The 20,884-nt window shown below is 45.7% G+C and overlaps 2 protein-coding genes across 3 annotated transcripts; one reads left to right on the top strand and one right to left on the bottom strand.

Moving 5' to 3' along the window:
* Positions 1–7,440: 7,440 nt before the first annotated feature.
* DUSP18 (dual specificity phosphatase 18) lies at positions 7,441–13,761 on the bottom strand. Its single transcript, XM_032883423.1, has 2 exons — positions 13,479–13,761; positions 7,441–10,812 (listed from the first exon to the last, which is right to left on the bottom strand). Exon 2 carries the CDS (start codon positions 10,741–10,743, stop codon positions 10,177–10,179), a length of 567 nt encoding a protein of 188 aa, XP_032739314.1. The 5' UTR covers positions 10,744–10,812; positions 13,479–13,761; the 3' UTR covers positions 7,441–10,176.
* Positions 13,762–13,871: 110 nt separating this feature from the next.
* On the top strand, positions 13,872–20,180 carry CUNH5orf52 (chromosome unknown C5orf52 homolog). Of its 2 annotated transcripts, none has more exons than XM_032883420.1 (3): positions 13,872–14,382; positions 16,321–16,429; positions 19,934–20,180. In XM_032883420.1, the coding sequence occupies exons 1-3, from the start codon at positions 14,060–14,062 to the stop codon at positions 20,129–20,131; spliced, it is 630 nt and encodes a 209-aa protein (XP_032739311.1). In that variant the 5' UTR covers positions 13,872–14,059; the 3' UTR covers positions 20,132–20,180. The 2 variants fall into 2 exon arrangements, with proteins under 2 accessions (XP_032739311.1, XP_032739312.1); XM_032883421.1 differs by having other exon boundaries at positions 13,874–14,280.
* Positions 20,181–20,884: the final 704 nt, after the last annotated feature.

A 20,884-nucleotide genomic window follows, 5' to 3' on the forward strand; every position in this document is an offset into this window, starting at 1 on the left:
GAAGGCAGAGGCTTTAACCCACTGAGCCACCCAGGTGCCCCACCTTGGTCCTTTTAAAACACAAAATTCAACTGTGTAGATTTTATTTTATTTATTTTATTTTTTAAAGATGTTATTTGTTTATTCATGTGAGAGAAAGTTCAAGAGAGCACAAGCAGGGGGAGTAGCAGATGGAGAGGGAGAAGCAGACTCCCTGCTGAACAGGGAGCTGGACATGAGGCTCAGTTCCAGGACCCTGTGATCATGACCTGAGCTGAAGGCAGATGCTTAACCGACTGAGCCACCCAGGTGCACCAGCTGTGTAGATTTGAAAGATCTTACTGGCTTTATTCAATGATTCATGGATCTGGCAGCATTCAAACTACCAGAAAGAAAGAAGCTCCAAGGAGCTGTATAAAATGAAAGACTTTTTTAGGCAGAAGGGATTAGGTATAAGGAAGTTATTTTAGGCAAAAAAGTGGGTAGATTACTGCAAGGTTATTTTTCTTTAGGGGATGGCAAGGATCTACCAGGCAGATTATCTAACTAGTACTAATCAAGCAACTCCTTTTTTTTTTTTTTTTTAAGATTTTATTTATTTCTGGGCACCTAGGTGGTTCAGTCATTGAGCATCTGCCTTTGGCTTAGGTCAGGATCCCAGGGCCCTGGGTTCAAGCCCCACGTCAGGCTCCCTGCTCAGCAAGAAGCCTGCTTCTCCCTCTGCCACTCTCCCTGCTTGTGTTCCCTCTCAAGTGTCTCTCTGTCTCTGTCAAATAAATAAATAAAATCTTAAAAAAAAAAAGAAAAAAGAAACACCCTGTTTCATCTTAAAAAAAAAGATTTTATCTATTTTTGAGAGAGAAAAAGAGCACACAGGAGTGGGGGGAGGGGCAAAGGGAGGAGGAGACTCCCTGCTGAGCAGGGAGCCCAATGTGGAGCTTGATCCCAGGACCCTGGGATCATGACCTGAGCCTAATGCAGATGATGAACTGACTGAGCCACCCAGGCATCCTGATCAGGCAACTCCTGATAGACTGGTTTGAGATTCCATTTCTGGTAGGGCCAAAACTGTAATTAATTTAAGTCTCAGTTTGGTGGCACGAGGCTTAGCATAAATGACTCCATTTTGTGCTCATAGTCTTTGTAAGGACCTATTTAGCCAGAGGGCTTCCATCCGTTAAACAATAACCTTTTTGTTTAACCCTTAAACCGTCCCTGCTCCCTTTCCCCCAGGGGACTTACTTAAAAACAAGTCCCAGAAACCAGCCCCAGGTAACAAAGCCCAAATACCCGAGTGGGTCAGGCCAGGTGGAGACATCTGATCAGTTGGGGGGATGCATACTGTCTCCCTAGTTACCAAGGAGTATGGGCCCTGCCCTCTGGGTGCCTTTTGGGCACCAATTCTGACCAAGGTGATAGGTTAATTTAAATATCTACTAGTGTAAATTGTAATTCAATTGGTCACCTAGCATGACTGTGCAGCTTTCTCTGTGTGTAACAATTTCATTGGCCACCTGTGTGTGGCCAGGCCTATCCACATGGCCTTTGCCCTTAAAAGCTAGTCTGTGAAGCAGAGAGAGGTCGCCCTCTCTTGTAAGAGGTGCAGCCCCGAACGTTTGGTCTGATTCTTGATGCTTGGTGTGGAATAAAGCTTTGCTTGACCTTTGCTTTATATCAGTCTCGCTCCTTTAATCACGGACCCATTATTGGGGGATCTAACAGTCTTGTTTTTTTTTTTTTTTTTTTTAATTTTTAAAATTTATTTTCAGCGTAACAGTATTCATTGTTTTTGCACCACACCCAGTGCTCCATGCAATCCGTGCCCTCTCCAATACCCACCACCTGGTTCCCCCAACCTCCCACCCCCTGCCCCTTCAAAACCCTCAGATTGTTTTTCAGAGTCCATAGTCTCTCATGGTTCACCTCCCCTTCTAATTTCCTTCAATCCCCTTCTCCTAACTCCTTTTGTCCTCCATGCTATTTGTTATGCTCCACAAATAAGTGAAACCATATGATAATTGACTCTCTCTGCTTGACTTATTTCACTCAGCATAATCTCTTCCAATCCCATCCATGTTGCTACAAAAGTTGGGTATTCATCCTTTCTGATGGAGGCATAATACTCCATAGTGTATATGGACCACATCTTCCTTATCCATTCGTCTGTTGAAGGGCATCTTGGTTCTTTCCACAGTTTGGCGACCGTGGCCATTGCTGCTATAAACATTGGGGTACAGATGGCCCTTCTTTTCACTACATCTGTATCTTTGGGGTAAATACCCAGTAATGCAATTGCAGGGTCATAGGGAAGCTCTATTTTTAATTTCTTGAGGAATCTCCACACTGTTCTCCAAAGTGGCTACACCAACTTGCATTCCCACCAACAGTGTAAAAGGGTTCCCCTTTCTCCACATCCCCTCCAACACATGTTGTTTCCTGTCTTGCTAATTTTGGCCATTCTAAGTGGTGTAAGGTGGTATCTCAATGTGGTTTTAATTTGAATCTCCCTGATGGCTAGTGATGATGAACATTTTTTCATGTGTCTGATAGCCATTTGTATGTCTTCATTGGAGAAGTGTCTGTTCATATCTTCTGCCCATTTTTTGATATGATTGTCTGTTTTGTGTGTGTTGAGTTTGAGGTGTTCTTTATAGATCCTGGATATCAACCTTTTGTCTGTACTTAACAGTCTTGTTTTTAACAGTCCACAGGAGGCAGATCAGAACTGAACCTCAGTGGGTCAACTGCCTCCTAAAACAAAACTCATCATTTTCCATAGGATTTAACCAACCTAGAGTCTCAAAACATAATATTCAAAATGTTCAGGATATAATCCAAAATTACTCTCCATACAAAGAACCAGGTAAGTCTGAACACTGAGATGACCTAGATGGAATTATCAAAAAAAGACTTTACAAATGAAAAGATAAAATGATTTAGCAGAGAAATAGAAGATACAGAAAATAACCAAATAGAAAATTTAAAACTAAGAAATTATATTCATCAAAATTTGAAAATATCAGGGCACCTGGGTGGCTCAGAGGGTTAAAGCCTCTGCCTTCGGCTCAGGTCATGATCCTGGGGTCCTGGAATGGAGGCCTGCATCGGGCTCTCTGCTCAGCAGGGAGCCAGCTTCCTCCTCTCTCTCTGCCTGCCTCTCTGCCTGCTTGTGATCTCTGTCAAATAAATAAACAAAATCTTTAAAAAAAAATGTTTTGAAAATGTCCTGAATGGCCTTAGTAGCAGAATGGAGATAATAGAGGGAAGTCTGTGAACTTGAAGATAGATCAATAGAAATTAACTGTGACAGTCAGAATGCCTATTCCTTTCAAAGATGTCCCTGCCATATTTCCTGGAAACAGTGAGTGTTACTCTACATGACTTTGTAGATCTAATTGAGGTTATGGACTTTAAAATAAGTATTATCTGGATTATTGGGCAGGCCTAACCTAATCACACAAATCCTTAAAACCAGAGAATTTTCTCTGGCTAGATTCAGAGAGATACAACAGAAAGAAAAGTCAAAGGTATTCAAAGTGTGAGAGGGACTCAACCCCCTTGATAGCATTTGAAGGAATGTGGGCAGCTTCTAGGAGAAAAGATCAACCTCCAGCTGATAGTAAGGAAATGGGGTCCTTTGTCCTACAACTACAAGGAACTGAATTCAGTTCAAAAAGCTTGGAAAGCTTAAAAGCTTGGAAACAGAATCCTTTCCAGAGCCTCCATAAGAAAAAACGCACGTGATTTCAGCCTTATGAAACATGTTGACTTTGGCCTCTGAGACCCTAAGCAAAAGATTCAGTCAAGCCCAACCAGACTTCTAACAGAAATTGTGAAATATTAATAGGTATTGCTTTAAGCTGCTAAGTTTATAGTAATTTGTTATAGCAGGTAGATAAAACCAATACATTATCCACTGAACATCAGAGGAAAGTGATTAAGATATTAATTCTAAATAGATTCTAAAAAGTTAAGTATGTATATTATCTAGTGTCACTTCTAAAAAAACTATATAAAATTAAAATGGAATACTTTAAAAATATTGAATATTTTTGTTCAGGAAAAAGGAAAACAGGACAAGCAGAAAACAAAATGGCAGACCTAAATCCAAATATTGATAATTTTGGTCTAAATGCACCAATTAAAAGACAGATTAGATATGTAAAAAAAGCCCCAACTATATGGTATCTACAAGAAAACCATTTTTTATAAAAATATTTATTTATTTATTTATTTATTTAGAGAGAGTATGGGAGAGGGAGCAATCACAAGCAGGGGGGAGGAGCAGAGGGAGAAGTAGGTTCCCTACTGAGCAGGGAGCCCCATGTGGGGCTCAATCCCAGGTCTTCCAGATCATGATCTGAGCTGAAGGCAGGTACTCAACCAACAGAGCCACCCAGGCACCCCTCTTTTTAAAAAATTTTTTAATTAATTAATTAATTAATTGGTTTATTTGAGAGAAAAAAAGAGAAAGAGAGACAGATGAGAGAGCACACAAGCAGGGGGAGTGGCAGAGGGAGAGGGAAAAGCAGGCTCTCTGCTGAGCAAGGAGCCTGATGTGGGGTTTGATCCCAGGACACCGGGATCATGACCCAGACCAAAGGCAGATGCTTAACTGACTGAGCCACCCAAGTGCTCCAAGAAACCCATTTTCAATCTGACAATACAGTAGATTCAAAGAAAAAGGATGTAAAAAGATGTATCATGAAATACTACTTAAAAGAAAGCTGGAGTGGCTATAGTCATATCAGGCAAAGTAGACTTCAAAAAATTAAGAAGGGTAAAGGGACACTGCATGTTGAAAAAAGGTCAATTTACCATAAAGACATAACAGTCCTCAATATGTATGTACCTAACAACAAAACTTCAAAATACATGAAACAAAAAATTTAGAGAATTGAAAGGAGGTATAGGCAAATCCATACTTTTAAGTATTTCCAACACTCTTCTCTCAGTAATCAATAGAACAAGTAAACAGAAAAACAAAGTATAAAAGAATTGAAACCACCATCAATCATCATCAATCAATAAACTGACATTTATTGACCACCCTATCCAAAATGATGTTTTTTTCCTCAAGTGCACATGAAACGTTCACCAAGACAGACCACATCCTACATGGTAAAGTTAACATTAACAAATTTAAAAGAAATAAAATCATACAACTTATGTCCTCTGATCATGATGTAATTAAATAGAAACCAGTAACAGAGAACTGGTGGTAAAATTTACAATATGTAGAAATTAAACTATACACTTCTAAGTAATACATGGGTAAAGGAGAACATTTCAAGAGAAATTAGAAAACATTCTGAAATGAACAAAAATGAAAATGCAGTATATAAAAATTTGTGGGAGGCAGGTCTGAAATCAATAATCTAAGTTTCTACCTTATGAAATTAGAAAAGAGAACAAGATACATTTGAAACAAGCAGAACTGTGAAAAAAATAAAGAACAGAAATCAATGAAGTAGGGAAGGGAAGAACAATAGAGAAAATAAAAAACATGGTAGGTAGTTGTTTAAAAAGATTTTAAAAATTGGTAAACCTGTAGACAGACTAACAAAGAAATAAAGAGAGAAGACAAATTATCATCATTAAGAATGAAAAGGTGATATTTCTGTGGACCCTGCAGATAATAAAGGTAATAAGGAATACTACAAATAACTCTATGTGCATATATTTGACAACCTGGATGAAATGGTGCTATTCCTGAAAAATCACAAAGTAACAAAACTCATCCAAGATGAAATAGATAACTTAGTCACTTTAACTATTAAAAGAATTGAATTCATTGTTAAATCCTTCTGAAAAAGAAGTGTCCAGGTCCCAATGGCTTCACTGGTGAATTCTACCAAACATTTAAAGGAGAAATAACACCAATTCACACATCTCTTTCAGTAAATAGAAGGGGAGAAAATACTTTCTTACTCTTCCCTAACTGCCTTAATAAAGGGCTTCCTTAACTACAAAAAGCCTATAGTTAACATCACAATTAATGGTAAAAGATGGAACACTTTCTAAGATCAGGAATAAAGCAAGAATGTCCATTTTCATCATTCATATTCATCATCATACTGGAAGTCATAGCCAGTGTAATAAAATAATAAATCAAAGACATTCCGATTGGAAAGGAAGAAATAAAACTATTTCTATTTGCACACAACAAGATTGTCTATATGTAGATTGCCAAGGATTCTACAAAAATGCTCTTAGCAAGGTCACAGGATACAAAGTCAATACACAAAAATCAATTATATTTCTATATAGTACCAACAACGAACAATTGGAAACCAACATCAAAATTTTTTTTTCACAGTGCTCTCCCTCAACTGAAATACTTAGGAATAAATACAGTATAATACATGAAGATTTATATGCTGAAAACCACAAAACACTGATGAAAGACATCAAAGACCTAACTCAATGGGGAGATATACTATATTCATGGATTGGAAGATTCAACAGAGTAAAGGTGGCAGTTTTCCCTCAAACTGGCCAAAAGATTTAATACACTTTGAATTGAAATCCCAGTAGGAGTTTATATTTGTTGTTGTTGTTACAAATTGGTTCTAAAATTTATGTGAAAGACAAAGAAAGTAGAATAACCCAAACAATCTTTTTAAAAAGAAAATTGGAGGACTCACTATCTGACTTTAAAACTTACTATAATGCTAAGGTAATCAAGATAGTGTGGGATTGGTGAAGAGAAAGACATATATATCACACAGAATAGAGAGTCCAAAACAGTCCTACAGAAAGAAGCAAGGCAGCTCAATAAAGGACACTCTCAACAAATGTAGTTGAAACCATTAGACATCTATATGAAAAAATATGAGTCTCAAACTAATATTCACACCTTATACCAAAGGATCATAAAAATAAGTGAAAAATTTAGACCCTCAAATCTTAACATTAGAGAGAATCTTTGTGCTCTGGGGTTAGGCAAAGAGTTCTTAGATATGAAGTAGAGTCCATAGATATCGTTGGGTCGGCGGTTCCAGGAATGCAGGAGGAACAATAGAAATAACCGCGGGGGCCGCCATCTTCCAGCCCCCTCCCTGCCTTTCCTCAACCCTTGACCCTCCCGCCAAAAGGGTATACGCCCAGGTTACGGCTCCATAAATAACCCGATACCTATGCAGGAAACAGGAGTATCAGGAGCCCTCACCCCATACCCTCCGATCACCAAATACCTTACCGTATATAGATGTGAGCCCATGCCCTGCCTTGGCCCGATTAAAAGACCCACCCCCCACTCCCTCCCAGTGCGACTTCTGACTTCCTCGCCTTCCCTTTTCCGAGTTGCAGAAACAGAGAGTGCCCACCTCCTCCCTCCCAGCACGACTTTCCTGGCTCCCCTTCTCCTGAGCCCTGAAACTTCCCTGGAGAGTGCCTTTAATAAATCTTGCCTTGCACCTACCTCGTCTGGTGTTGTGTTTACCTCGCCTACCAAACTTTACAGGTATGAAGAACAGTCCATAAGAGGAAAAACTGGCAAGTCGCTCTTCATCAAAATTAAAAACTTTGCTTTGTAAAAAATACTTCTAAGAGAAATGAAAAGACAAGCTAGACTGGGAAAAAATATTTACAAATCTGTATCTGACAAAGGACTTGTATCCAGAATATATAAAGTGTTCTTAACACTCAAGAGTAAGAAAACAGCCCAATTTTAAAATGGACAAAAGAGTTGAACAGACACTTCACCAAAGAGGGTATGTGGAAGGCAATGAACCACACAAAAAGATGCTCAACATCATTAACCATTAGGAAAATGCAAATTAAAACCACAATGAGCTGATACCACATACCTATCAGAATGGCTAAAATAAAAAATATTGGCAGTACCAAATACCAGTGAGGAAGTGGATCTTTCATAGTAGGATGCAAAACATACAGGCACTCTGGAAGTCTGGTAGTTTTTCATAAAGTTAAACAGAACCTTTACCATATAACCAACAGATCAATCCCACTTTTTAGGCATATATCCTAGACAAATGAAAACTTATGTTCACATAAAAACCTACGTACAAATGTTTGTAGCAATTTTATTTAAAATTTTCCCGAACTGGAAACCACCCAAATATCCTTCAATGGGTGAATATTAAAATGAACTGTGGTCATCCATACAATGGAACACTGCTTAGCTATAAAAAGCAACACGTATGATTTTCAAAGACATAGTGAAAGCAGCCAGTTACATCCAGAAGTTACATCCTCTATGATGCTATGTATGTGACGTTCTGGAAAAGGCAAATTTAGAGGAACAGAGATCAGGTTGGTATGTGCCAGAGGCCTGGGGCAGGACAGACGTTTGAATACAAAGGGGTGGCATAAGAGAATTTTGTGGGTGATGGAACTGCCCTGTCTCCTGATTGCAGAGGTAGTTACACAAATGTGTTAAAACAGAACTGTACATACAAAAAAAGTTAATTTTATGGTATGTTAATTCAAAATTTTAAAAAATGAAGATAAAATATGTCCCAACCAATTTCTCTTTAAAAAGACTATGAAAGAAATTTTCCGTCTGGGTTTCTTCCAGAAAGGCTGCTTTGCACCAGCCCTGGTGTTTGTGGGTCTGTTTATTCACCCGTAAAACAAGAAGTCAGTCTAAAGCAGGGATTTGCCTTCTCCCCTGCACCCTAAAATTACACCCCTGGGCATGCCTTTTATGGAAGTGGGGTTGGGATAGGTTTGGAGGGAGAAGGCATTTGGCTTCCACTGGGCTCTGGACTCCCAGAGCTGTTGTGCTTTTGTCTGTCTCATATATTGTTGGTCTGAAAACCTCTGGATTAGATTAGTTGGTCTTGAGTCAGATCCTCAGGCCCCTGGGGGGTTTGAAAAATCCTGGATTTCTGGGCTTATAGGAGGGGCCCATTCATTTGTTCCCATGGACCCCAGTGGTTAGCCACCACTGGCATTAATGGTCAGCAATCTAAACAAGGCCTTTTGGGGGAAGCTGGAAGTGTGCTCCTCGCTTTAGGACCCCCGGTCACTCGTGGATTAAACACAATATAAACTCTGAAAAGGCTAAAAAGTCCAGGCCTCTTCTAAGGTAGGGTCTGAAAAGCCTTCAAACCACATTTTTCCCCCACAGGATGACTTTTTGGAAGAGCACTTTGTAAGCAAGTGAATGGCTGTGCACAGATTTGGGGAAATGCCATCGCGAGGATGACTGCGCTGACCCAGGCCAGCAGGGTCAAAGCATCATTCGTGACGAAAGTTGCTATCCTAAGCACCTACCCTGTGCCAGGCCCCGTATTAAGGGATCGTTGAACCTCCATGGCAATGCTGTGATTTCCAGAAAGGGCTGTGATTGCTTGGACAGATGAGAAAGCTGAGGCATCAAGAAGTCTGAATCCCATGGGGAGGAGGTCACAAGGCCAAGTTCTGGTCTGCAGCTCCAGCCTTGCAAATCAGTACCTGGGAGAGGAACGCCTGAAGCCTGACATCAGGCCTGCTCTCCACATGTGCCCCCCAGAAGGAAGCTAATGCCACCTTCCGTCAAGGGCTGGCAGGGGACTGCCAAGGGTACTTTGAGGCCTTGCCATGTACAACAGCACTCAAAATTGAAAATATTTTTAAAAAAATTTTTATACTGTGGAATGCTTTCTTTGCAAACTATGTCATGTGTAAATCCCAACCAGAAAACCAGAGTTGGGGCCTGTGGGTCGAAGGTGGAAGCAGGGTTGGCCTGGGCCCCCAAGAGTCCCAGAGCACCACCCAAAGGCCACTTACCTAGTGGGTTGGCCCACTTACTGTGACGCCACGATGCTTAAGGCTCTGGCTTTGGGTTTAAAAGAATTTAGTGGAACTGTGGCTGACTCATTCCTGGGTTAGTCAGTCTGGGTGAGGGCAGCAGGATTCCAGGCTTGCCAAATGCTTTAGGGGCTAGTCTATCTGGCCTGGGCACTTGCCTCACTCTTCCCCTCTGGCCAGCAGCCATGACCTGTCACTCACAAGGGTAGGAAACTTCTCTGCACCCCTGTATTGGTTAGTGGAGTTAATCTTTGAAGAGAGGGATAATAAGATTAAAAGCTACAGCACCTTTCCTTTTTTTTCCTGGCCCTTATAAAAGGCCTCATCTGTTTTTTTTTTCTATATCAGCAGAAGTGAAATGTTTACGTACAGGTCTGGGTGGAGGGTCCACAGCAGAGCTGCACCCCTGACCTGAGTGTGGGGGGCTGGCAGGATGGCTCACAGGGGAATCATCAAACAGACCTCCTTCTCGTAGATGTCAGGGATCACTCCCATCGGGGAGCTGACCATGTGCACAGTGTTCTTGCCGAACAGCTGGAACTCGTAGTGGACGAGCTGCTCCCAGAAGCCGTGGTTGGGCCGGATGATGGGCCGGCATGACCTGGTCCACGCGTGGGCGTCCCGCAGGGACATGGCGTGGTACTTCATGAGGTAGGCGAGGCAGAGTGCGGCAGAGCGGCTCACTCCGGCGGCACAATGCAGCAGTGTGCGGCCCTGCTTCACCTCCACGCTGTGGATGTGGTCAGCAATGGGGTCAAAGAAGTCACAAAGACGTGAGGTGGGGGTGTCGGCCACAGGCACCTGTATGTACTGGATGTCCTCATATAAGGTATTTACCACTTCAACTGAGACGTTGATGACTGTGGTGATCTGGTTGCTGGCGAGCAGGAGCTTGTTGTTGGCAGCTGTCCCGTTGCTGATGTATAGGCTGCTGGTGATCTGGGAGAGGCCGCTGACTGAGGGCTGCCGGAACTGAACCGGAAAGGGACACGGGGGTGCTGTCATCGGGCCAGGGGGTCAGCGGCCAGAGAGGCACAAAGGCTACATCTTTCTGTTGGGCTGTGCCATGGCAAACTGCAAGGAGGGAGAGAATGGTTGGAGAGCAGGAGCCCAGCTGGGCCGGAGAGCCAACACCAGGGGATTTCTGGGATATGGATGGTTGGGTCTATAACAGGATCCCCAAGGCGGTCTCCTGACCATCACAGCAGAGCTACCCCGAGAACTGATCTCCAAGTCCGGAAGTCAAGGCCGCCCTTGAGGGGCTCCCCATCTCCAGCTGGGCAGGCTGACTTGTGTCAATCAGACACAAAGGCCCTGGCCTCTCTGTCTAGGTTCACACAGCCCTCTTCTCCCTTTAAGTGGGAGCCCCTTGCACAGTCTTGTTTCTGTTCTGACTTTATGCTCAAATCATAAGACTCTGAAGCAGTGACATGAGGAGTCACTGGTAGTATAAGAGAGAGGAGGGTCTCAGCTTCCCGGCTCCAAGAACCTTCTGAAGAGACAGGATGTCACTTTCCCTGTGAAAGTGACCTCAAATTACAGAATCCTATATCATTAACCAAGCTCCTGCACCTTGCCTCTAAGGAGAGTGCCTAGGGAGGAAGGCAACTGACAGCTTCCTGGAGGCCAGCATGAGGGGCACTATAGCAGCTCCCAGACCAGCAGAGGGGCCTCAGGTAGACAAGCTGTACCAGCATGATGCTGTGTGTTGCAGGGCTGTGGCAATGCACCCCAGGGAGGGGACACACCCCTGCTTTCTCCTAAGAAATCCCAGGCCCTTCACTCTTCCAGTCTTAAGCAAAGCTGCAAAAATAGCACAGTTTCCCCTACTCCACTGAAACAGGAGTATTCGGACTTAGAGCACAATTCTCAAGGCCAAATGGCAGTCTTCATCAGGCAGAGACAAACAATGAGCAGAATTCTGTTCCCCTGCTTAATATATTTCAGTGGCTGTCCACGGTCAGGATGAGATGGAGCCCCTTAGCTTTACTGTCAAGGCCATTTGTGGTCTGGCTCCTGCCCATCTCTAGCCTCTTTTCCTCCATCCTACAGGGCCTTGGCTACGCCGAGCCATTTGCAGTGCCATATGGATACCTGGTCCTCCCTGGCCCAGGGCCTTTGCCTTTGCTGCTCTCTTGGCCCAGAACCCTCTTTCCCTACAAGCCTACCAGACTCTGATCTGTTTCATTCAGCAGAGGACTTGGGATCTTAGCTAAGGGTCACTTTCTAAGGGAAACCTTCTGGATCCATACCCCTCCCCGAGGTTTAATAAGTCCTTGCTCCAGGCTTTCTAAGTCCTATGTGCTCTGCTTCCTACCACTTCCTAAAGACGTAGTTTTGTCTTGATTCAGGATTCACTGGGAATTTGGGATTCTACTAGGATTTGCTGTAACTATCTTTACTCCTACTGTAACACCAATGCTAAGTTTGGTGCTTGATAAATATGTGTTGAATGAGGAATGACTTCAATAGCCACAACTCTGCCATCTCAGAGATCTTCTGGGGAGGATGAGTTTCCTGGCCTTGTTTGTCTAGAATTTGGGAGAAGAGCTTGGTGGAGGTGAGGGTGGTTCCTTAGCTGCTGGAGAAGAAGGCTAAAGGCTACATAGGAAATCCTACCAGCCAGTGCCCCGGAGTCAAATGCATCAGGCTCACCCCAGGAAGGCCAGATGGGGCTGTTTGCCTAAAGTCATGTGGGGGCAGAGAAACCCTCCCCAAAACTCAGCTGAAAGCCTAAATACTAAGGGATGTCCCATCACCCAAAATAATGGATCCTTGTCACCCAAAAAACCCAGAGAAGAGTGGACCGAGGGTCCCCAAAAATAGTGCCCAGTGGGCAACAGGAATAGAGGAAACTGCTATTCAGCACAGTGACAACAAGTGTGCAGAGACACTTCTCTTGAAGGTGAGGGTAGTGATGCGAGAAGAGACCTTTTCATGCTAGTCAAGCGATATTTATCAGGCTCTTTTTAGGTACTGGGGATACTGAAATGTACAAGACAGTCACAGCCCCTTCTCTCACAGAGCTCAAAGTCTAGTGGGAGAGACAGACATTAAATGGCAATTATAGGTACAACAGAGCTGGAAAATAGGGTTAACAGTGCCTGTCTCATAAGGATCGTCTGAGGATGGAAAGAAGTAACCTGAGGTAAAGTGTGTGACACAGGACCTGACACAGAATAAGCCCTCATAAACATCTAACTATTCTTGCTGGTATTAGGGACATTGAAATGTAGGGCTTTATGGGAGTGAAGAATAAAGGGATTTATTTCAGGCTTCAGGCGAGGGAGTTGCATGGATTGCCTCAAGAAATGAAACAAGGATCTGAAGAACATTTAGTGTGAGGGGGAAGATGGTGGTGATTAGTTTCACCATTTTATAGCATACAAAGCCTTTGGCTTCCTTCATCTGGTTCGATCTTCAAGCCGACATAATAGATGTCTATGGTTAATATCTCCATTTTACACACGGGAAAGTGAGGTAGAGAGGAGACAAGGAGCTGTCTAGGGTCACAAAGCAAGGTCCGAAAGCTGGTCTTTCTGGTTTCACTACGTGTGGGAAAAGTCGGCAAAGACCGCGGGGCGTTCATTAATCCCAGGTTATAAGCGTGGAACGAAGTCCACGGCTTGACAAGAGCAAAGAGCCACTCCCACGGGTGAGCCTGCCGGGTTTCCTGGGGAGTTGACGCAGGAATGGGCTCCCTCGCCTGCTGGATGTCAAGACCACCCCCACAGTCTTACCTCTCTCCCGTGGGCGGGAGGGCAGGTTCGTTCAGAAATCAATCGCGCCCGAAGCCTCGGGTGAGGGTCTCGGGGAGACAGAAGATCGGTCACCATCTGGGAGCCACAATCCCCCGCTGCCCCGCGCTCTGGTTTCCATAGCAATGGTCCCTCCTCGCGGGGAGGAATCCGCTGTGCCGGGTCTTCTGGAAACCCCGGTCTCGTCTCGGTTCCCTGGAGCTACCCCGCCCGGTCTTAACCCCGTTACCCGCCCCACGATCACGCGGGGGCCACATGAGTCCTGGTGGAGAGGTAGAGTCAGCTCAGCGCACCGCACCCTGCTCCAAGTCGGCCAGCCCGTCTCCACGGCAACGCGCCGGGCTGCACCACGGCGGCCGCCGAGGGACAATCCTGCTGCGTCCTCAGCCTCCTAGACTCCGCGCATACGTCCCGCCCCAAGGTCCCACCTTCCGTCACGCGTCTCTCGGGCAACGCGTCTTGTTCTGCGCGCCGCGTGGGCCCAGGGATTCACTCCGCGTCCGCGCGCTCGCCCTCCGAGCTTGGCTCAGGCTCTGGCTTGCTTGGCCGAGTCGTTCTCTAGCATGGTAGACTCGGTTGCCCAGCAGTCCAAGCCCTCGGTCACATGGAACCTGGGCTCGCCATCAGTTTTTTCGGCCTCCCAGGCGACCACCAGTTCCGGCACCACCCCGACCTGGGCCCCCCGGCACGTTAGATTCATCAGCCAACCCGAAATCCACGTAGCGACCCAGCCGCAGATCTGCTTCCTGCGGCCGCGGACCGCGCAGCAGCCCGTGCTCTTCAGGTTCGGCCCGGGTGCCCAGGGCTTTACCAGACCCCCGTTCCTCCAGCGGCCCTTGGGACCTCGGCCTTGGTTCCCCCAGTGCCCCGAGCACTTCAGAGCCGGGTACTGTCTTAAACCCCAAGCGAGCCAGGCTCCTTCCCAGTCCAGCTCCTCGCACCCTCAGGAGCCTGGGAAGCCAAACGCCCTCAGCTCCGACTCCCGGGAGAAGCTGGAATTCCCATCTCGTACCTGCGTATCTTCAGAATCTCCCCGGACCTTCAGTCTCTCCCAGGATGGACGTCGCATAGCCCGGGGGTCCCCAATGCCCTTTGGGCCAGCCTTGAACTTCCTTAGAGCCTAGCGAGGCCCAGGTCCCCTCAGGCCTGACATCTCTCTCCTCAACTTCTGTGTTACCCGGTAGTCCTGGGACAGAGCCCCTCAGCTCAGCCTGAGTCCTCAAAGACCCGCAACTTCCCCTCCCTCCCTTCCATTCCACAACGCTGGCAGCATCCTCTAGGTTCCCATAGAGGCCTTGCGTTGAAAAACAATTTGGTTCAAAATGACCGTTTATTACTTGAAAGGGGGTATTTACAGTCACTGTCCCCCCTTTTAAACTTTTCCAGAAGTATTGGTAAATTTGGTGCATCGCTGAGTAGGTGAAGAGGATTATATGTGTCTTTAAATATTTTACGTTTCTTTCTTTTTTTTTAAACAGGGTATGGGAGACGTTTTTATGTGAGCATCTCCTTTTTTGTGTGTCATCCTTTTTATTTTCATGCCTTTGTTGTCAGAAAAATGTAAATGGGAGACCGAGGATATTTGTTTATACTAGTCTATAAATGTAAAAATATTCATAAAACCATAGTTCCATTGGCTGAAAATGAATTAGAAAAAGATTTCTTTAAATCCTTCAAAATGTTTTAAACTTTAAAAATTGTCTATTTTGTCCTGTCAAAGTAGTATACACTTATTATAGGAAAACCAGACAGGACAAGCAAGCAAAATGAATGGCCACAGACAAACACTGTTAACATTTTGGTGTATATTCTTCCAGGTCCATTCATATATATGTACTACAACATGGTGATACATCTCTTGGGGGAAAAATCTGTCACAAGAAATTTCACTGTTGCGTTACCTACTCCCCTTCCCCTCCCCCTTCTGCCCCCAACACATGGATATCTGTTCTATTCATGACTGCACAGTATTTTATTGTATGGCCTAATTATAATTTATTCCATTGCTTCCCTATTGTACATTTAATTTACAAATTTTAGGAAGAGAATATGAACAATTATTTTGAAATGGGCAAAAACATTTAAAGGTACATATTTGCAGAACCGCTTCATGGTATAACTAAATTATCAAAAAGCAAAAACCTGGCATTATCCATTCTTGACCAGTTCTTCATTTTGGCCAAATTTTTACCTCTGGTTTCACCTAGGGCACCTGGCTCCAGTCCATACCTCCCCCAACACCTCCCATCCCATCTTAGGAAGTCTCCTCAAACCTCTTTCCACCACAAACTTCCCTCACTTTTCTAGACTTCTTCCAAACCCTCTTCCCTTAGAATTCCTTCTTCCCTTAGGATTCCCCTATTAACCAGCCTAACCTCCAGCCCCCTTTTGCCCTGCTTCCTCTGATCCCTCCCCCTGCCAAGTGCCAAGCCACGTGCTCCCCATTTAACCCCCATCAAATTCGTCCCTCGGCACACCCTACCATACAGCTTTTGCTCTTCTTTGAGACCCCCACCTCCCATTTCATCATATTTTTTCTTCTTAAGCTGTCTGCTTCTGAGGACAGTTCTTTTTTGTGGACTGCTGTGGGCCTTTCAGGATGACTTTTCCTCTCAGCATCCAGAAAATACCCGTTTAGTGCACATTTTCTGCAAGAAGCAGCCTAGGCCTACTCCCTGCTCCTCTGACAATTATGACAACTGTGCTTCTCCTAAGAATCCTGGGGAAGCCTCAGTCACTCCCCTCGGACCCCATCAAATCAGTCCCTGTCCTAGCCTGGGCCCCAGCCATCTCACGCTGTGCCACTTTTCCCTCCCACTTCCAGCCTAATGAATTCTAGTGAAGCAGCGGTGAAAAAGTTTTTACCCAAGAGTAACTTATCTCGGGTGATTATTCGTGACAACCTCAGTGCACAACGAATCTATGAGATGGAGGTAAGGTCATCAAAGGTTTTGCATTAGAAGGTGTTAGTGGCTTGACCTATGTTCACTTTACTCTCCCCAGTAGCCTGGGCAGGGGTGGTGGGGAATCACAGAATTTAGAGGCGATAGGGAGCTATCAAGGTTCTCTAAAGCAAGTCCCATTTTACAGAGGAGGCAACTAAGATTTGAGGTTACTGCTCTGCCCCAGGTGTCACAGCTATTCCTGGGCTGAGGGAGCCAAGAAGAAGGATTCCATCTTTCTTGGTGCTTGTGGCATTCCCCACCCCCCAACCCTGCTCCAATCGTGTTATTTCTTTAGGGGGTCCATGAATGGATTCCTACTATCTCCTGTAGAAAGAGATCTTGGGTCTTGGAGTTTGAAGTGGCATCAACACTCTCTGGTCTGTTTTTTCCTTCAGGGATGCCCCCCGCCCCCGTTACCTGGAGGAGCACTGAGGCCCTTCCCCTTTCTGCTTATGGATAAGTAGGATTAGACCTAAAAGCCTGTAGAAGAAGGGATGGGAAAACAGTGTTGTCAGAAAAAAGACTCAGTTTAATTCATTAAATGCATCCTTAGAGGCTGCTTAGGATAGGCACCGTGTTGGGCACTAGGAAGAGGCTGGGGAACACGATGGACTGTGAGAATGTACTCATTTCTTCAAGTGGAGCAGGAAGCCCAGATTTGAGTTGCTGCCCCCTCCCTTTTTTCCCCAAATATTTTATTTATTTATTTGACAGACAGAGATCACAAGTAGGCAGAGAGGCAGGCAGAGAGAGAGGAGGAAGCAGGCTCCTTGCTGAGCAGAGAGCCCGATGTGGGGCTCGATCCCAGGACCCTGGGACCACGACCTGAGCCGAAGGCAGAGGCTTTAACCCACTGAGCCACCCAGGCGCCCCTGCTGCTCCCTTCTTGACTCTGTTGACCTCCCTCCATGTTCAGGGCCAAATCTTGATGGAACTGTGAGATTCTGACATTAAAATAGTAGAAGAGGCTCAAGAGATGGTGCTAAATCCTCTTAAACGCCAAAGAGACCAAAAGAAGAACAGGGGTCTGGGTGTTCCTTCCTCTGCTAAACTTCAGTGGCGTGGTGATGTGGAAAGAGAACGGACTTGGCAATGGATGAGAGAGCTTTGTGTGACCTCAGGGGATGACATTTCCTCCAGGACTCCCTTTTCTCGTTTGTAAAATATGATCTATTAGGATCCTCACAGTTGTAGGTGACTCAAACTGAACACGAACTAGTACAAGCAGAATAGAGAACAACGTGTTTACATCATCAGGATGGGTAGGGCAAGGTCACCAATATTTGGGATGAGAGGAGCCAGGGACTCTAGTACCATTGGAGGTGTCTTCCACTTTCCCTTTGCATCTTTTTTCTGTGTCTTTGTGCATGTTGGCATCATCATCAGGCTGGCTGTCCCCGGTGAGCATGGCAACAGGAAACCCTGGCCTGTAACCTAGAAAGGAAATGGAGTGCTTCCACTCTTGGCTCACACTGGACAGATCCTGGAGAAACTCCAGTTGGCCCAGGGTGTGTCACTGGCCCATCCTTGCCCCAGTAAGTGTGGCCAGGTGGTGTGGGCTCTTCTGATTGGCCCAGGAGGGATTAGCCAGTTTCTATCACCAGCAGGGGAGGGGATGTTCTATCCCTGGCAAGTGGGGTGAGGATCTGTGAGATGCTATAACTGGAGACTCTCTTGAGGTGCTTTATATGAACCAGAGGGCTGTGCCCCCCTCCAGGCATCCAGAAGTTCTCCTTTTTTTTTTTTTTTTAAGATTGATTTATTTATTTGACAGATTACAAGTAGGCAGAGAAGCAGGTAGAGAGAGAGGGGAAAGCAGGCTCCCCGCTGAGCAGAGAGCCCAACGAGGGGCTCGATCCCAGGACCCTGAGATCACGACCCAAGCTGAAGTCAGAGGCTTAACGCATTGAGCCACCCAGCCGCCCCCAGAAGTTCTCCTTTTAAAGCTAATTAAGCCCTCATGTGTTTTAGGTATTTAACATCTATATGTACTATGTATTATGTATTATTATTATTATTATTTTTAAAAGATTTTATTTATTTATTTGACAGACAGAGATCACAAGTAGGCAGAGAGGCAGGCAGAGAGAGAGAGAGGAGGAAGTGGGCTCCCTGCAGAGCAGAAAGCCCGATGTGGGACTCGATCCCAGGACCCTGAGATCACGACCCGAGGCGAAGGCAGAGGCTTAACCCACTGAGACACCCAGGTGCCCAATGTATTATGTATTATTAATAGTTCAGGAAATTGAGGCTCTGAGAGATGGAGTAACTTCACTAAGGTCACACGATGCATCATTGTAGATTTGCAAACCTGGGTCTGATTGACATCTTCCCTGAAGGGTAAAGACTGTCTTCTCCTTGTTTGTAGACCTGGTGACTTGCTAAGGGCCCAGCCTGTAGGAGCTCAGTGGGTGGGACGCCTGAGTGGCAGCATGGCAGTGTTTCTGTCTTGCTCCCAAAAGTGCTCACGTGAGGAGAAGAGGCAGCTGTAGCTAGCCACTGGTTTCTCAGGACCTTGACAAGAACCCCTAAGACCCTGTGTCTTGGGAATCATCCGAGCACACTCTGGGAACACTCCCACCCTCCCCCTTCGCTCCTTGTTCCCAAGATCCACTTAGGTTCTTGGCTCAGGCTTTGTTCCCTTTCTCAGATAATCATGGCAACCCTGACTGACCTTCATGGAGCTCTCCTTTGTTTACATGGTGCTGGGTTTTGAGAATCCCCAGGAGAGTTTGCGAAAATGTCAGCTCCCAGGATCACCTCCCACCTGGTTCTGTTTTCACATGCGCATCCTTCGAAACCCAATCCCAATTTATAAGTCAACCCTCCACGAGGCTTTTCTCCATATCTCCCTTCTTGGAGCTCTGTACTTCCTGTAGGGATGTGTCACTCTCTGCCTCACTTAGAAGTGTTTGGGCACATGCCCGACCTTCCTATGTTGTAGTTGCTCTGAAGACCCGCGGCTGATTTTTTTAGTGTCCATTTCACAGCTAGGCTGTTTGGAATAAGCAAATGAGTGAGCAAGATGAAGGATGTGCCTTCCTAGCGCTTACAGTCTTGGAGACAGGACAGAAATGATATGCTAGACAAAATAAATGAGGTCTGTGTGATGTAGGGAATGTCAGAGACAATGTGTGGGAAGCACTAAGTGAGTCCTAGGGACATGGTGATAGGATCTAAGGATCCTTCCCCACCCCCACAGCTCTTTCTGACCAGTTTTCCAATAGAGATGTTGAGGTCCAACGCAGGCTCCTGGGCTGCAGACTGTCAGAGGTACCGTAAGGATTATGCAGTTCCGTGCCCACATTTTACAAAATGGGGAAACTGAGGCTCACTAGGAGTCAATCTATTTAGGGAATATTGAGTCCACCCAGCCCATTTTCCACCGCCCCTCCCCCATCAGCAGCACAGGTGTCTCGCTTTCTGTGAAGTAGCCTCTTCATCCTCACATCAGCTCTGTTTTGTTTTTTGTTTTTGTTTTTGTTTTTTAAGATAAGAGCCTCAGACAAGACCAAGAGAAAGATGAGCCATTTGTATGACCACCTGAAGAAAAAGTTCATGACAGACCAGCTCAGGAAGCTGGGGCGCTGGAGACGGGAATCCATGACCATCCAGCAGTACCTGGATAGCATCCGCCTGTACAAGGTCCACTTCAAACTCCAGCGTAACAAGAAAAGCCAGCCACCCTAGTCAAGGCGGAATGATCTGCCCCCCAGGTCATGACGATGAGAGGCTGTGGGCGGTGGTGGCAGAAATCGCCCACCTACACCACCATAGAACTACAATAAAATGAGACCAGCGGACTGTGGAACACAAAAGCCCTCAGCAAGTGTAATACTCCTTGCCCTGCCCCACCACTCCATCCGTTCTGGTGAAGGTGATGCTGACGGTCCTGTAGCTGCCTGATTGGGAGGAGGCCCAATCGAGCCTGGGCTTCCAAGGTTAAGGCCAAGATCGAGCTTTGGTACCCATGTGTCTGAAGTGAAATGCCAGGCCAACTGTCCTGGGACAGGGTGTAGTACCTTAGATGGGAAGGATTCAGTAGTGCGACTGGCTAGTGGCTAGGGGTCAAGGTGAGGCATCGGACAGACCTAGGTTCAGTGCTCTATCTGCCACCCATCAGCTGTGTGACTTTGTAACCTCTCTGAGCCTCTGGTTCCTCATCTAAAAGAATGGGGTGGTAGTGAGGGAACTTGCCTCCTGGAGCCGGTGTGAGGATGTGAAGTGCTTGGGCCAGGTCACTTCGTTGCAGATGGCTCTTATCCTGATGGCTCCCGATGGCTTCGGCCTTGCCAGTCCCCACTTCCTGGCCGGCCTGCTGTCCCGACTACACCCTGACAGTCCCCACGTTGTCCCTTTACATGCACAGGCCCCTCATCCAGCATACCCCTTCAGTCCCCCAGGGTTCTCAGGAAACTCTTCATTCTTCAAAGTTTATCTCAA

This window comes from Lontra canadensis, unplaced genomic scaffold (genome assembly GCF_010015895.1).
Source record: "Lontra canadensis isolate GAN:19392208 unplaced genomic scaffold, GSC_riverotter_1.0 scaffold87, whole genome shotgun sequence".
Taxonomy (NCBI): Eukaryota; Metazoa; Chordata; class Mammalia; order Carnivora; family Mustelidae; genus Lontra; species Lontra canadensis.